Source organism: Dendropsophus ebraccatus, chromosome 7 (assembly GCF_027789765.1).
Source record: "Dendropsophus ebraccatus isolate aDenEbr1 chromosome 7, aDenEbr1.pat, whole genome shotgun sequence".
NCBI classification, from domain to species: Eukaryota; Metazoa; Chordata; class Amphibia; order Anura; family Hylidae; genus Dendropsophus; species Dendropsophus ebraccatus.
Window position 1 is genome coordinate 32,920,848 of NC_091460.1, and position 17,479 is coordinate 32,938,326.

General features: G+C 46.1%; 1 protein-coding gene and 1 non-coding gene across 4 annotated transcripts in view; one reads left to right on the forward strand and one right to left on the reverse strand.

Annotated features, from left to right (window-relative positions):
• Positions 1-824: 824 nt before the first annotated feature.
• LOC138797287 (charged multivesicular body protein 3) overlaps positions 825-17,479 on the forward strand; it is a 30,346-nt gene continuing 13,691 nt past the window's right edge. The window contains exons 1-5 of one of the 3 annotated variants that reach the window (XM_069977232.1): positions 825-1,001; positions 5,299-5,563; positions 7,664-7,803; positions 9,754-9,869; positions 10,456-12,385. In XM_069977232.1, the coding sequence (XP_069833333.1) occupies positions 5,338-5,563; positions 7,664-7,803; positions 9,754-9,869; positions 10,456-11,965 (1,992 nt within the window). In that variant the 5' untranslated portion in view covers positions 825-1,001; positions 5,299-5,337 and the 3' untranslated portion in view covers positions 11,966-12,385. Of the gene's footprint in view, positions 1,002-5,298; positions 5,564-7,663; positions 7,804-9,351; positions 9,617-9,753; positions 9,870-10,455; positions 12,386-17,479 lie in introns of those variants that run through there. The other 2 variants (XM_069977235.1, XM_069977233.1) reach the window with 2 other exon arrangements.
• On the reverse strand, positions 16,481-16,666 carry LOC138797975 (U2 spliceosomal RNA). Its single transcript, XR_011364058.1, has one exon. It is a non-coding gene; the product is annotated as a U2 spliceosomal RNA (small nuclear RNA).

Below are 17,479 nucleotides of genomic sequence, written 5' to 3' on the forward strand. Positions count from 1 at the left end.
ACCCCTTTAACTGCAAGTTTTCGGCAGGAGCGCCTGCAGTTAGAGGGTATATGCAGCACCCTGAAGACCAGGTGCTGCAAATGATGAGAGCACGCTCAGTGTACTGCGGGAGTGGGCCACTGGGCCCCCTGATGAGGCGTATGGCTGCTACAGCGGTAGTTACACCCCTGCCTGTGAGCTATAGGGACACATCAGCAGGTTAGATGCTTCCAACCTGCTGATAGTTTTTCCTATAAAGTAAATGTATTTGTTTTTTGTTCCCAACATCATCCCTCCGCTGGCACCAATGGCGGGCACTTCGCCCTGGTCCCTGTAGTTATCTATGGTTAGCACTGCTGCATTAGGATAGCCATTAGACCACAGGTGTCACACTTGCCGCCCTCCAGCTGTTCCACAACTACAATTCCCATCAGCTTTGGCTGTCCAGGCATGATGGGAATTGTAGTTTTGCAACAGCTGGAAGGCGGAAGGTTCCCCATCTCTAGTTTACTGGATTAGAACCCCAGGCATGCAGGCACGATGGGAATTGTAGTTCTGCAAGGCAAGCTGGCAGATTTGGAGAACTGTATTACTATTAGATTGTGAATTGTATGCAGAGTGACTATATGATCAAGTATCCAAAACTACAACTCCCAGCATGCCATGGCAACAACTGGAGCACATAAGGCACAGACCCTGATGAATTTGCTCCTGTGTGTCAGTTACATCCTCCGGCCACAGTGGCGCTGCAGCTATCTTCCAGTTGGCTCTGTCTTGTCTACCAGCCGTTCCCCTCTCTATGGTGCCGCCTGTATTATCTGCCTTTCTATGGTTAGTCCCCGCCCCCAAACACAGAAGAGCACACACACATAGCCGGGGTCGGAGGTCGCGGTGACGTCACAGCTGTCTTGTTGCTCAGCTGATTGCAGCCCGGTAAACATCTCCTGTGACAGCGGCGGCGATGGACGGGGGGATCCAGCAGTGCAGCGCCTGAGCCGCCTCTCCTTCCCGCAGCCGAGGAGGTAGGGGGTGTGGGCAGGGGCAGACACCGGCCAGTCCCTTATATAACCCTAGGGGGGGGGTTCTTACTCTTTTAGGGGGCGCTGTACCCCAAGTCCTGCAGCTGTCACGTGTTATTAGTATTCTGCCACCTCATCCCCTCCCCCCACAGTGATGGAGTGCCTGGTGCCCACTCTTACCCTAGTACACTGGCAGAACTACAATTCCCATCATGCCTGGACAGCCAAAGCTAAAGCTTTGGCTGTCCAGGCATGATGGGAATTGTAGTTCTGCCGCAAGTTTGAGACCTGTGCCTTAGTGGATGCCTCCCAGCACCTTACAGGTTAATCCGTGTATGATGAAACCCTCTGCAACGTTACATTGTACTTTGTGTGTTCATGGATCACGTTTTATAAATCCTGTCAGTGAATAAACACCCGTATAGAGGAGACCCGTTAGCGTTATATATACCCGTATAGAGGAGACCCGTTAGCGTTATATATACCCGTATAGAGGAGACCCGTTAGCGTTATATACCCGTATAGAGGAGACCCGTTAGCATTATATATACCCGTATAGAGGAGACCCATTAGCATTATATATACCCGTATAGAGGAGACCCATTAGCATTATATATACCCATATAGAGGAGACCTGTTAGCGTTATATACCCTTATAGAGGAGACCCGTTAGCATTATACACCCATATAGAGGAGACCTGTTAGCATTATATACCCGTATAGAGGAGACCTGTTAGCATTATATACCTGTATAGAGGAGACCCGTTAGCATTATATATACCCGTATAGAGGAGACCCGTTAGCATTATATGTACCCGTATAAAGGAGACCCGTTAGTGTTATATATACCCGTATAGAGGAGACCCGTTAGTGTTATATATACCCGTCTGCTACCTGTATAGAGGAGACCTGTTAGCATTATATACCCGTATAGAGGAGACCTGCTAGCATTATATACCCGTATAGAGGAGACCTGCTAGCATTATATACACCCGTATAGAGGAGACCCTTTAGCATTATATACCCATATAAAGGAGACCCGTTAGCGTTATATATACCCATATAGAGGAGACCCGTTAGCGTTATATACCCGTATAAAGGAGACCCGTTAGCATTATATATACCCGTCTGCTACCCGTATAGAGGAGACCCGTTAGCATTATATATACCCATATAGAGGAGACCTGTTAGCATTATATACCCGTATAGAGGAGACCCGTTAGCATTATATATACCTGTATAGAGGAGACCCGTTAGCATTATATATACCCGTATAGAGGAGACCCGTTAGCAGTATATACCCGTATAGAGGAGACCCGTTAGCAGTATATATCCGTATAGAGGAGACCTGTTAGCATTATATACCCGTATAGAGGAGACCCGTTAGCATTATATACCTGTATGGAGGAGACCCGTTAGCATTATATACCTGTATGGAGGAGACCTGTTAGCATTATATACCTGTATAAAGGAGACCCGTTAGCGTTATATATACCTGTCTGCTACCCGTATAGAGGAGACCCGTTAGCATTATATATACCCGTATAGAGGAGACCCGTTAGCAGTATATACCCGTATAGAGGAGACCCGTTAGCAGTATATATCCGTATAGAGGAGACCTGTTAGCATTATATACCCGTATAGAGGAGACCCGTTAGCATTATATACCTGTATGGAGGAGACCTGTTAGCATTATATACCTGTATAAAGGAGACCCGTTAGCGTTATATATACCTGTCTGCTACCCGTATAGAGGAGACCCGTTAGCATTATATATACCCGTATAGAGGAGACCCGTTAGCAGTATATACCCGTATAGAGGAGACCCGTTAGCATTATACACCCGTATAGAGGAGACCCGTTAGTGTTATATACTTGTCCGGTATAGTTACCTGCCTCAGGCAGTGGTTAGCAGGATGGGAGTTTCCTTGCAAAGTGAGTATTGCAAAGGTACAGGTCTCCTGTGGCAGTCTGCTTGGGTTCACATTCACTGACAACAAGTAAAGACGTGAAACACACAGAGATTGCCGGAAAATCCCTTTAAATAAACCAGACAGGTCGGTAGAACTTAAAAGGGGCAATTCCAGCGTAATTTTCTTTCCTTCAAATCAGCTGGTGTCAGAAAGTTATACAGATTTTTTTATTTACTTCTATTTAAAAATCTCCAGTCTTCCAGTACTTATCAGCTGCTGTATGTCCTGCAGGAAGTGGTGTATTCTTTCCAGTCTGGCACAGTGCTCTCTGCTGCTACCTCTGTCCATGACAGGAACTATCCAGAGCAGGTGAGTTTTTTTATGGGGATTTGCTATGTGCTCTGGACAGTTTCTGACGTAGGAAGAGGTGGCAGCAGAGAGTACTGTCAGGCTGCAACAAATACACCACTTCCTGTAGGACATACAACAGCTGATAAGTACTGGAAGACTGGAGATTTTTATGTAGAAGTAATTTACAAATCTATAGAACTTTCTGACACCAGTTGATTTGAAATGAAAAGAATTTGCTGTATAACTATACCCCTATAACATTTTCTATAAAAGAATGTATCTTTCACTGACAGCAAGTAGAGATGTTATAACAGAAACAAATGATCACACAAAGATTGTCAGACAAGACAACTCCTTTAACAAAGACAGGTCTTATAGGCATCCTATCGACGAATGTATGTGAGCTCATTCACTGACAGCAAGCAGAGTTATATAGAATGAAAAACCTCCTGAATACTCAGCCCTCTGCTAGGAAATGCATGAATAAAGGGACAACCAGGCGCTACCATTCCCCTGGTAGAAGGAGTGTTTTCTACACACTATTCAGTCCAATGAATTGAAAAGTGAAATGGTGACGCCCACTTGTCTATTTATTCACACTTTGCCAGGAGGAATAATTGATGGAAGCCATATCTCCCTATATATTGGGCCATTTTCATTGCTGAGTATGTAAGCAGGCTGGAGAAGCTGAGTGACAACCCCTGGGTTGTGTAAGTTGTCACCCTGCTTTGCCGGGAAATGTCTGTATACAGAATGATTAAAGTTGTCAGAGGACGGATCCACTTACATTCACAGAGGTGGAAAATCCCTGGAGTTTTTCTTTTCTTACATTAGGTGTAAAGTTACCTGTTCTGTGCAGTCTCCTCCTCCTCCTCGGTGTGAGCTGTGATTCTTGGTTCAGTTCTCCTGACTTTCCGGTATAACAAGTTCTCTCTGTGATCTGTGCGGCTGAGCTGTGTGATCAGAAGTTTTATAGGCGTTCTAAATGTTTATATACATACAGCTCCTGTATCTGAGCATCCGTATTACTCCAACCAACGGCTGAGAACCTGTATTACTCCAGATCATACCTTAGCACCCATATTATTTTACTCTGTATCTATTACTCCTTTCTATATCTCAGCACTCATATTAATATCTATACCGGATCCCCCGGTGTTGCCCCGGTCTGTTGCGCTGGATCCCCCGGTGTTGCCCCGATCTGTTGCGCTGGATCCCCCGGTGTTGCCCCGATCTGTCGCGCCGGATCCCCCGATGTGTTGCCCCAGTCTGTCGCGCCGGATCCCCCGATGTGTTGCCCCAGTCTGTCGCGCCGGATCCCCCGGTGTGTTGCCCCGGTCTGTCGCGCCAGATCCCCCGGTCTGTCGCGTCGCATCCCCCGATGTGTTGCCCCAGTCTGTCGCGCCAGATCCCCCCGGTGTGTTGCCCCGGTTTGTCGCGGCGCATCCCCCGATGTGTTGCCCCGGTCTGTCGCGCCGCATCCCCCGACGTGTTGGCCCGCTCTGTCGCGCCGGATCCTCCGACGTGTTGCCCCGGTCTGTCGCGCCGGATCCCCCGGTGTGTTGCCCCGCTCTGTCGCGTCAGATCCCCCAGTGTTGTTGCCCCGCTCTGTCGCGCCGAATCCCCCGGTGTGTTGCCCCGGTTTATCTCCTCATGGAGAGGCATACAATTGAACATATAACCACCCGCTGAGCTCCCACAATGCACTGCTCTCTGGTCGCAGGAAATCCCCTGGACTCTGGGCTAAGTTTATATATATCTCTGGATCTGTCCATAATAGATAAGACAGGATATGTAACGCTGCTCAGCATACTATGTAGCTGTGTGCTGTTTATGCTGTGTGAGGTTGTTGTGGAGTTTTCCTTGAAGCCGTAACCACACATTCCTGTATATGTCATCTACATGCAGTCCTTCCTCCTGACACGTGAGAAGCTGTATAATCTGAAGCCTCGGGGAGGACACAATAATAAATCCTTATGTGATGTCCGCAGGTTGTTTGGCACTGACACCGGTTCTACCCGTCTTTGATCCCACAGGGCCGGGCACCTAGACTTGCATCCTTGAAGCCTGGCAAGATGTGGCTGAAGCTATTCCTCCTGCTCCTCTACTTTCTCATCCTCTTTGTCCTGGCACGCTTCTTTGAGACCATCGTGTGGTATGAGACGGGCATCTTTGCCAGTCAGCTGGTGGACCCAGTAACATTAAGCTTTCACCAGCTGAAGACCATCCTGGAATGCCGGGGACTGGGATACTCGGGGCTCCCGGAGAAGAGAGATGTCCGGGAGCTGGTGGAGAAATCAGGTAGGAAACCTTCTTGATATTGGTTATGTAAGATGTTTACTGGTACATATCTGTACACCATTACCATACCACACTGTCAATTATGTGTACATCTATTGGTCTTTCCTAATACTGTGATTGACGGGAGGGTGGTGTTGTGGGGGCACTCTGTGGCTGTCATTATATCTATGGGGAGCGAGGCATGCAATGGTTGGTGGTGTGGAAAACACGGTGGTTGATGCTATATGGGGAGGGAAACATGAAGGTTGGTGCTGTATGGGGAGTGAAGAACATGGTGGTGTATTCAGAGGGAAACTAGTGGTTTTAGATGTACAAGAAGTGAAACACAAGGCGGTGTATGGAGAGAGGGCCATATGGTGGTTGGTGCTGTACTGGAAGGGGGTACAGTCTGGCTGGGGCCATATGGGGAGGGGGGCACACAATGGTTGCTGCCTTATGGAGCGGGGGCACACAATGGTTGCTGCCTTATGGAGCGGGGGCACACAATGGTTGCTGCCTTATGGAGCGGGGGCACACAATGGTTGCTGCCTTATGGAGCGGGGGCACACAATGGTTGCTGCCTTATGGAGTGGGGGCACACAATGGTTGCTGCCTTATGGAGTGGGGGCACACAATGGTTGCTGCCTTATGAAGAGGGGGCACACAATGGTTGCTGCCTTATGGAGCGGGGGCACACAATGGTTGCTGCCTTATGGAGCGGGGGCACACAATGGTTGCTGCCTTATGGAGCGGGGGCACACAATGGTTGCTGCCTTATGGAGCGGGGGCACACAATGGTTGCTGCCTTATGGAGCGGGGGCACACAATGGTTGCTGCCTTATGGAGCGGGGGCACACAATGGTTGCTGCCTTATGGAGCGGGGGCACACAATGGTTGCTGCCTTATGGAGCGGGGGCACACAATGGTTGCTGCCTTATGGAGTGGGGGCACACAATGGTTGCTGCCTTATGAAGAGGGGGCACACAATGGTTGCTGCCTTATGAAGAGGGGGCACACAATGGTTGCTGCCTTATGGAGCGGGGGCACACAATGGTTGCTGCCTTATGGAGCGGGGGCACACAATGGTTGCTGCCTTATGGAGCGGGGGCACACAATGGTTGCTGCCTTATGAAAAGGGGCTACACTGGTTGGGGGCCATATGGAGAGGGGACACGCCATGGTTGCTGCAGTTTGGAGAGGGGGCACACGATAATTGCTGCAGTATGGAGAGGGGGCACATGATGGCTGCCGCTTTATGGGGAGGGGGCACACTGCGGTTGGGGGCCATATGGAGAGGGGGGCACACTGCGGTTGGGGCCGTCATGGAGAGGGGGCACACTGCGGTTGGGGCCGTCGTGGAGAGGGGGCACACTGCGGTTGGGGCCGTCGTGGAGAGGGGGCACACTGCGGTTGGGGCCGTCGTGGAGAGGGGGCACACTGCGGTTGGGGCCGTCGTGGAGAGGGGGCACACTGCGGTTGGGGCCGTCGTGGAGAGGGGGCACACTGCGGTTGGGGCCGTCGTGGAGAGGGGGCACACTGCGGTTGGGGCCGTCGTGGAGAGGGGGCACACTGCGGTTGGGGCCGTCGTGGAGAGGGGGCACACTGCGGTTGGGGGCGTCATGGAGAGGGGGCACACTGCGGTTGGGGCCGTCATGGAGAGGGGGCACACTGCGGTTGGGGCCGTCATGGAGAGGGGGCACACTGCGGTTGGGGCCGTCATGGAGAGGGGGTACACTGCGGTTGGGGCAGTCATGGAGAGGGGGCACACTGCGGTTGGGGCCGTCATCATGGAGAGGGGGCACACTGCGGTTGGGGCCGTCATCATGGAGAGGGGGCACACTGCGGTTGGGGCCGTCATCATGGAGAGGGGGCACACTATTACCCTGTGGGCTATGTCCACTCACAACAGAAATGTTTTCACTTCTGATCTCTCTTCTAATCCATTGTGAATCTACAGATAAAAATTCTCCAGTGTTTGAAGGGAACGTTCTGCCTTGGAGCTGTGTATCAGCATAAAGTTATATAGAGTTATTATGAGTATTCACCTGTAGCACCTGTTGGTGTCTTCCTTATATGTAATAGTGTATTCAGTGTAGTCATGAGGTTTCTTCTCATTACCAGGAGATCTTATGGAAGGGGAGCTGTACTCTGCCTTAAAGGAAGAAGAGGCCTCCGAAGCCGGATCCAGCACCAACTTCAGTGGAGAAATGCACTTTTATGAGCTGGTGGAGGACACAAAGGATGGCATCTGGCTGGTGCAGGTAGGTGTCACTTCTGCATATTGTACTATGAAACAGAACATAGAAACATTGATGGACAACAAGGGAAAAAAAGGTTTCCAATCTCCAACCCTCCAGCTCTTCCCATTCCTTGTGTCCTTATACATACTATACTATACCTTTTTTTATAGGTGACACCATTTCTCTATGGGCGCTTTTAGCTTTGCTGCTCCTGTCCATCTTTTAAACTGAGAAAAAATGGTTGTGTGCAAAAGTTCACTTCCTATTCAAAGAAACACAGCGAACATATGTTGAAATGTTTATATAACGTCTATGGGATCTTTTTGCCATCTTTTTTCTTCAACATGAATGGATCTGTTATGAATGGAGATGTGAATGAACCTTAAAGGGGTTGTCCGGACTTAGAAAAACATGGCCGCTTTCTTCCAGAAACAGCACCTCTCCAGTTTGGGTGTGGGTTTGTAGCTCAGTTCCATTGAAGTGAATAGAGTTTAACTGTAATACCACACACAACCTGAGGACAAGGGTGGAGCTGTTTTTGCAAAAAGGTAGCTGCGCTTTTTGTAATCTTCGATAACCCTTTTAAATAATACTGTCTTCATACACTGAGATCTGTTTTTCTTCCAAGATGAGGTCCGACAGCTGAATCCTGTAGCAATCTGCCCCATTCACCAAGAAAGCTGCACGTGTCACCTGCAGTGACCACTTCAGGAAGAACGTGGTATTACAGGTCACCAATTTGCAAATGAATGGGAGGTCATGTAATATGCGGTCACACTGAGTCCTCCAGAGTTTGGGACGCTCTTTGCATAAGGGACAGTTGCAGATAAAAAACCTCTCTTAGATATCTATATAATGAGACTAAACCTATAGTTAAGTAAACATGACATGTGAGTGACACGAGGGCGGCTGATGCGGCGTGTGTAATCTTTTTGCAGCATGACTGATATCACAGTAGTGATCCATGACCCTGTGTGTCTGCTTTGCCTTTTTTGACTAATGTTTGCTTCTCAGCTTCACAGTTTGTAGGCAAAAGGTCCTGCGAGTTCCTAGCATTGTGATATGTCACTGGACTACATATCGTATAGCATATCAGACATAATGTTAAGTGCCCTATGCCCTCTTCATGCCATAAAAGAGGATCCTCTAATACCTTATCGGAGGGCTACTTTAATTCATTGGGAAATATGTTTATCAATGCAAAATAATCCAGGCCCTTTAAGGGGTAATACTGTTTTTAAATCAACTAGTGTCAGAAAGTTATATAGAGTTGTAATTTACTTCTTTTATTTAAGTCCCAGTACTTATCAGCTGCTGTATATCCTGCAGGAAGTGGTGTATTCTTTCCAGTCTGACACATTGCTCTCTGCTGCCACCTCTGTCCATGTCAGGAATTGTCCAGAGCAGGAAAGGTTTTCTATGAGGATTTGCTGCTGCTCTGGACAGTTCCTGACATGGACAGAGGTGGCAGCAGAGAGCACTGTGTCAGACTGGAAAGAATACACCACTTCCTGCAGGACATATAGCAGCTGCTAAGTACTGGAAGACTTGAGATTTTTAAGTAGAAGGAATTTACAAATCTGTACATTTCTGGAGTACACCTTAAAGCTGTCAATTTTTTTTTTACTGAAATCTAACCCCTTTATCATTTTGGATTACCACCTTTCTACCAATTTTGTTTTTTAGTCTAAAACCTTTAATAATCTTCCGCTAAATCGATTGCTTGAATTGAGGAAAATCCAGGGAAGCAGCCGCTGGTCACATACATATACATCCAAAGATCAAAGAGGACCCCCTCCCTTATATACACCTATGGAGAATAGTGATTGGGAAGGTATAAGAGCCACAGGAGCACCAGGACACACATGTACAGCTCAATGAGTGAAATGTAGTCAGTCAACTTGCAGTCACCTTGCTTTTTTCTCTCCTTTTTATCTCTTATCCTAAATACTCGTCTCTCATCACTGACAGGTGGTTGCAAATGGCCGGAGCCCCCTTGTAAGTAAAGTCCATTGGGAGAAGATGGTGAAAAAAGTAACGAAATTTGGCATTCGGACGGGAACATTCAACTGCTCTAGTGACCCCAGGTGAGTGTGCTTCATTGTTGTATGTTGTTAATGGCTTTTCCAGGATATTTTGATTGATGGCCTGTCCTGGCGCCGCGTTATCAGCTGTTTGCCAGAGTCCGCATATACGGTCAATTAAAGGGGTTATCCAGCGCGACAAAAACATGGCCACTTTCTTCCAAAGACAGCACCACTCTTGTCTTTAGTTCAGGTGCGGTTTGCAATTAAGCTCCTTTCACTTCAATGGAACTGACCTGCACCCAAACTGAAGACAAGAGTGGTGCTGTCTCCGGAAGTAAGTGGCCATGTTTTTGCAGCGCTGGATAACCCCTTTAAAGCGGAAACAGACGACTCTGAATGTTGTACTGGCTGTGCTAGGTTACTGCAAATCAGCTCCCATTGTAGTGAATGAGAGCTAAGGTGCAGTAAACAGGCACGACCACTACACAATGGATGGAGCTGTCCGCTTCCAGCTAGCTCTGCTCTGTAAGTGTGGGTGCTGCACCTCTGAAAAGCAGAAGGTCAGATGTTGATGATCTATCCTGGAGACAGGCCATAATTTTCATCATAACCATAACCAGTGCCTTTTGTTTTTTACCATCTCCAGGTATTGCAAGAAGAGAGGATGGGTGAGATCAACCCTTATTATGTCTGTGCCCCAAACCAACACCTCGAAGGGAAAGGTCATGCTTAAAGAGTACAGCGGGCGTAAAATCGAGACCGAGCACATCTTCAAGTGGATTACTGCACATGCCGCGTCACGCATTAAGACCATCTACAATTCCGAACATCTAAAGGAGGAGTGGGACAGAAGCGACCAATACAAGGTGAAGCTTTTCCTGTTCGCCAACCTCGATCAGCCTCCGGCTTTTTTCTCTGCACTAAGTGTGAAGTTTACTGGAAGAGTGGAATTCATATTCGTCAATGTCGCAAACTGGGATAATACGAGTTACACCGCTGAAATCGGCATTTCGAGAACGCCATCTTACGTTCTTAAGACGCCTGAGGGAATATACAAATATGGGAATAATACAGGAGAATATGTCTCCCTGAGAGCCATGGATTCCTTCCTGCGCACATTGCAGCCAGAGGTCAATGACTTGTTTGTGCTCAGTCTGGTCCTGGTGAACCTCATGGCTTGGATGGACTTATTTATCACTCAAGGAGCCACCATAAAACGATTTGTGGTTCTGATCAGCACTTTAGGGACATACAATTCCTTGCTCATCATTTCCTGGTTACCAGTTTTAGGTTTTCTCCAGCTACCTTACCTCGATAGTTTTTACGAGTACAGCCTGAAACTGCTTAGGTACTCGAACACCACTACGTTGGCGTCTTGGGTAAGAGCCGACTGGATGTTCTATTCTTCTCACCCTGCACTTTTTCTAGGCACTTATCTCGGTCACGGGTTACTCATCGACTACTTTGAAAAGAAAAGACGGAGCAACAACAACACCGATGAAGCCAATGCCAACAATCTGGAGTGGTTGTCCAGTCTCTGGGACTGGTATACCAGTTACTTGTTCCACCCCATTGCTTCTTTTCATCACTTTCCCAATAACTCCGATTGGGATGAAGATCCAGAACTTTTCCTTGAGCGTTTAGCCTTTCCAGATTTATGGCTTCATCCTCTGATACCCACAGATTACATCAAAAATCTACCCACCTGGCACTTTCATTGTCATAGTCATCGGGCAGAAGAAGACTTCTCAGAAAGTTCACAAGAAAGCGACAGTGACTCTGAAAGCGAACGGTGCAGATGTACGAGGAGCCGTCCTTTTAATAGGCCGGATTTAGAGTCTACTGACCAGACTTGCTTATGCGAAGAGGCAAAAGGTGGAAGAAAAGTTGGCTCCTCCACTAAGGACAACTTGGAACCAGACTGGTCCACATGGCCCGATAACATGTTGCACTGTACAGAATGCGTGGTCTGTCTGGAGAATTTTGAGCATGGTTCTCTGCTTATGGGTTTACCATGTGGCCATGTGTTTCACCAAAATTGCATTGTGATGTGGCTGGCAGGCGGTAGACATTGCTGCCCAGTTTGTCGATGGGCTTCTTATAAAAAGAAACATTTCACTCCGCAGCCGCCATTGTCCAGTCCTGCCCAGTCTTAGCATTCGCTCTCCGTCTGGAAGCTTCCCGGCCTGTATCTGCTTGTATCTGTGGTTTGATGTCACGTTTTCAGTCTTAGTACAGTGGACTAATGCACATTTACGTTTCTGTCATGATTTAATTTTTCTTGCCTTGCGTGTTAAGTGTAAATGCATACGTAAGCAAAAAAATATTTTTATGATTTTCACAAATTATATTCCTATTTCAGTGTATTTTTAAGGAAAAAAAAGGAATTCTTGTCTGCCAAATTGTAGAGAGAAGAAAATTCTGTTGATTTCTTTTTGACCACTTTCATTTCGACCATCTCGCTCAGTGTTTCATTCGTTTGTGAAGGTATGTAATGAAAGTCTCAACCTTTCACTTAAGTGTTATGATTTTTTTTCTCTTTTTAATACAAAAAATAATAAAAATATAACAAAGTCTATTGCTGCCATCTTAAAGGGGAAACACAGTTCAGAACTGCTACTATGAAAGTAATTCTTTGAGTGAGTTTTCTAGGGAGGTTTTTTTATGGAAATTTGCTACTGCTCCGGACAATTCCTGACATGGACAGAGGTGGCAGCAGAGAGCACTGTCAGACTGGAGAGAACATGCAGTACTGGAAGACTGGAGATTTTTAAATAGAAGTAATTTACAGATCTGTATAACTTTCAGACACCATTTTTTTTCCCTCCTGAGTTTTCCTTTAAAGGGGTTATCCAGCATTAAAAAAACATGGCCACTTTCTTTCAGAGACAGCACCACTCGTCTCCAGTCCAGTTGAGGTTTGCAATTAAGCTCCATTCTGCTAGATTGTGCTTGTTTACTGAGCTATTACACAGGCCAACTATCAGGCATCAAGGGCTGCACAGACATCATAAGCGATGTCCATGCAGCCCTTACCTTGTGTAAAATAAAGTATTAACTTACCTTACCATGTTCCCTAGTGTCTGCAGCTCTGCCTTCTGTTCCGGTCTCTACATTGACAGGCAGCTCAGCCAATCACTGGGCTCAGTCTGTCAATGCAGAGTCCGAAACAGAAGGCAGAGCTGCATACAGCGGGGAAGGCTGGAGGACACCAGGTAACGTTGTAAGGAAAGCTAATATTTTGTTACTTCATACCTTCACCTTCACACTGCTATCATCAGCGGTCGTCTGCACATGGCTATTACACGCAGCGATGCATGGCCGATGCCTGATAATTTTAGGTCTGGAGACTTAAAGAAACGATCAGCTGATAACCGTTTCATCGGTTGATCATTCTATTACACGGAAGGATAATTTGCCGAATCTGCCTAATTCATCCGATTATTGCTCCCTGTAATAGGGCTCTTACTGTGTACCTCAGGATTACATCATTATTTATCAGATCCCTTCTGCCATCTCCCCCAGGCATACTGTTGCTGAAGATAGAATGTCTGCCCTCTTAAAAAGACCATAGGAATAGGGATATAGTACTTGAGTCCTTGCAAGGATTACCTGCAGAGTTATAAAACACCTGTCTCAGCTGTCTGCTGTACAGATTCCCTAGTGTGTCCTATAAGATACGGCTAGACACATCTCTTCCCTGCCTCCTTAGACAGAAGCTGCATCTCATAGAAATACACTGTAGTCTCTGTAGTGCCAACATCAGTTCTACATTGCCAAGCGATCATTTTACTGCAGGAGGCGTTAGGGGAACAATATCACAATGGAAGAATGAATGAGGATGGCAGATAACCTATATGTGGCAGATCAGCTAAAATAAATCATCTGTGTTCTATAGGCCAACTAAAAAAAAAAAAAAAGGGAGTGTTTTTATAATCGACGTATAAATTAAAAGTTCCTGACCATTTAATGATAATTCAGCATTGAAGATGCAAGAGGGGCTAGAGACTTGTCAGCACTTTAGATGGATTTGCTGTGAATGACCGACCTAAAGATGAGCGAACCTTGAGGAAATTTGGGTTTCTCTGAACCTGAACGCTCAGACAAATTTGATAGAAAATATGGTTACAGCCTATGGCTGTATCCATGTTTTCCAGGACTCCTTAGAGCTGCATCCAACTTCTTCAGCCACCGGTAATCAATTACCGAGAGTTTGGACAAACCCAAGTGTGCTCGAGCTTCGCTCATCTCTAGACAGAGCCTACGACCTGTCCGGTGAAATAAAAATTAATTCTGCACCATAATCAGTACAGTACAATTATAAAGAGAAAATGCATTTGAAGATGGCTACAGCCTTTAAAGGGGATATCTAAACTTATAACTTATTAACCATCGACAGAATAGATGAGTATCCCTGTGGATAGATCCCCATGATCCCAAAAACAGGGGTCACTTGTCTCCCTGTGTGACTTGAGTGTTATTTTTTTTTTTTTCTTTCTAACAGCCTGGCCAAAAAAAAACACCTGGGTGTGACTGGAATGTTGCTGCGCAATTTGTGGCTGAAAAACTAAAAAAAGAATTACACATGATAAATCTGCCATTCTAAATATCTATATTATGTCTTTGCAGGTTGCCGTTGCCCTCTTCTGTTTTTGTTATTAATAGAGATGAGCGAACCTGGAGCATGCTCGAGTCTATCCGAACTTTCGGCATTTGATTAGCGGTGGCTGCTGAAGTTGGATAAAGCCCTAAGGCTATGTGGAAATCATGGATATAGTCATTGGCTGTATCCATGTTTTCCAGACAACCTTAGAGCTTTATCCAAGTTCAGCAGCCCCTGCTAATCAAATGCCGAACAATCGGGTTCGGATGGACTCGAACCCGAACCGGTTTGCTCATCTCTATTCAATTAATTTACAGCTGTGACACCTTATATAGACAGGGGCTAATGCAGGTGCAGAAACATGGTGATGACCAAAAAAAGTGGGAGGAGTCAGAACAAAATATAACAAAGGGGCTAAATACTTATGTCTAGTGAGGAGCGAATATATAGTAATAATGAAGTGAATCGCTTTGTTACCTTTGCAATCCGCTCATTAGCTGCTGCCTTTTAACTTTGTGCTGCTTCGGGTGCATAGGAAAAGTTGGATCTGGTCCTGGGAAACTGGGAGAAGTTTTCCAGGACTGGATCCAGCTTTTCGCAGCACCCGGGGAAGAGCGGCACTGAGTTAAAAGACAGCCGCCTGCTGAGCGGATTGCAAAGGTAACAAAGCGATTTGCTTCATTATTACTGTCTCATTTCCCTTTTAAATGATTTTGCAAAAAATTCTAAACCAGTTCTTACACTTTCTCATTATTGGGTAATGAGTGCAAAATGGGGTGGGCTGTGAATATTTTTTTTTTTATCGTAGCACAAGCCCACAACATAACAAAGGGCTGAAGACTTTCTCAATGCTTTGTTAATCGATCGTTACTGTCAAGCAAAGGAAGTAGACATACATGAATGAAGCCTGGCTCCTATCCTAGGAAATTGTATCATACAATACTGTATTCCCCCAAAAATAAGATGCCCACCTACTCTACCATCAAACCTAAAGTAAGGCACCCCCTATGGTGACACAATGATGTGGCTACTAGCAATACAACATCACTGATAATATAAGCAAATAATAATAATAGGCACTAGAGATGAGCGAATCGGGTTTGGGTTTGAGTCGATCCGAACCCGAACGTTCGGTATTTGATTAGTGGCGGCCGCTGAACTTGGATAAAGCTCTAAGGTTGTCTGGAAAACATGGATACAGCCAATGACTATATCCATGTTTTCCACATAGCCTTAGGGCTTTATCCAACTTCAGCAGCCACCGCTTATCAAATGCCGAAAGGTCGGGTTCGGATGGACTCGAGCATGCTCCAGGTTCGCTCATCTCTAATAGGCACCCATATGCTTACATTCACATAAGCAAGACAGGTATAGATCAATCCAATAATACATCATATACAGTCCATGTGAAATGCACAATCCTTATAACTCATGTCTGGGATGGGAAGAACCTTTTATAATCAAACAACTTCTAACATAATGACAATGCAAGGTAAAGGCTATGGACTCCTTTGCATTGATATATTTTTAACTATTGATATGTTGATTTATCTGAAAATGGATCAACCTTCTGAACCATCTTTATTAGAAAAATGCTTCTATTTAGCTACCATTACAATGAAGATAAGAAAGACTCGGTCTCCGCAGGGTTGGGATGATCTGCTGGGTCCCTGTCTGGCCACCGTCTCCCAGAAGGAGGGTCTTATTTCCAGTAACTATTTATTCCTACACAACTACGACCTATGGTACAATGAAACGGAGTCTACCCATGACAATCAATCACATTGTCCTACTGGATCAGTAAAACTCCTACATGGAGGCTACATAACTCCTCAGCGCAATTTCCTCATGGGCTATCATCCTACCCCGGCCTGCTCCAGGTGCGGGGAGACCACCGCTGACCACTTCCATTGTCTTTGGGACTATTTGGTTATGGCGTAGAATCCATCCTTTTGCCACTATACACTTTCCCCATACCCTTCCCTTACAACCAGCTTGCAACCAACTTCCCGAAACGAATAAATTTCCTACGCACAAATCCACATGCTTACTATTCTTTTTTTCTTTTCTTTTGTGCACTGAATGCAAAAACAATACCAGGTCAATGCCCGGAGAGGACAGAGCAAGCTCTTTTTCCATCTCCCTCTTCTAGAAATCCAGTTAATATATGGTCCCCAGATAGGGGATGTATCAGATAAGAACATGATAAGAACAGATAAAACACTTGATCTTAGCCAATAGCCTGAGAAGCGATACACGCTTACTATTCTGTATCTCTACAGCGGCTAGGAAAACAATACCATGGACCTGGCTAGCACCCAATATACCCACCCTGTATATTTTTCTAGAGCAGTTTACCTTTCTACTTAAAGGGGTTATCCAGCGCTACAAAAACATGGCCACTTTTCCCCCTACTGTTGTCTCCAGTTCAGGTGCGGTTTGCAATTAAGCTCCATTTGCCTCAATGGAACTGAGTTTCAAAACCGCACCCAAACTGGAGACAACAGTAGGGGGAAAGTGGCCATGTATTTGTAGCGCTGGATAACCCCTTTAAGATGGGTGGAGGCATCTGTTCAAAAGGAAGCCCGTGTCAAAAAATTACTTGACTTATGGTCGCCCATCATCAGATTGTTTCCTCCCCATATCAAGGATAGATTCAGAAATTGGTAATGTATTTAGAACAGGACCTGATAACCTATAAAGCTCACCTGTTTCATCTCCCTTTTGGCGTCAGGATGCGCCAACAAAATAAAGAGATAAAACTTTTTTATGTTGTTTCCTTGTTTGTTTTTCTTTTATTTAAAAAATCTGCTGTCTGCCCTGACCAGTTATCTATCAGCTACGTACATTGTGTACCAGGCCACAGACTGTACTCGGACTCCTCTGTCTGACTCCTCAGTGCTTTGCGGTGGTGTCTGTCTCTTGGCCTGTAAAGTCAGCTGCCATCTAGAGCTGCCGCTCCTACAGGTAGTAACCTGCAGAAACGCCCTGAGCCCTGTAGAGAGAGTTAAAGAGTGAAAAGTAGGACAACACCATCAGGAGAGGTCCTAGGGCTAACTGGCTAGCT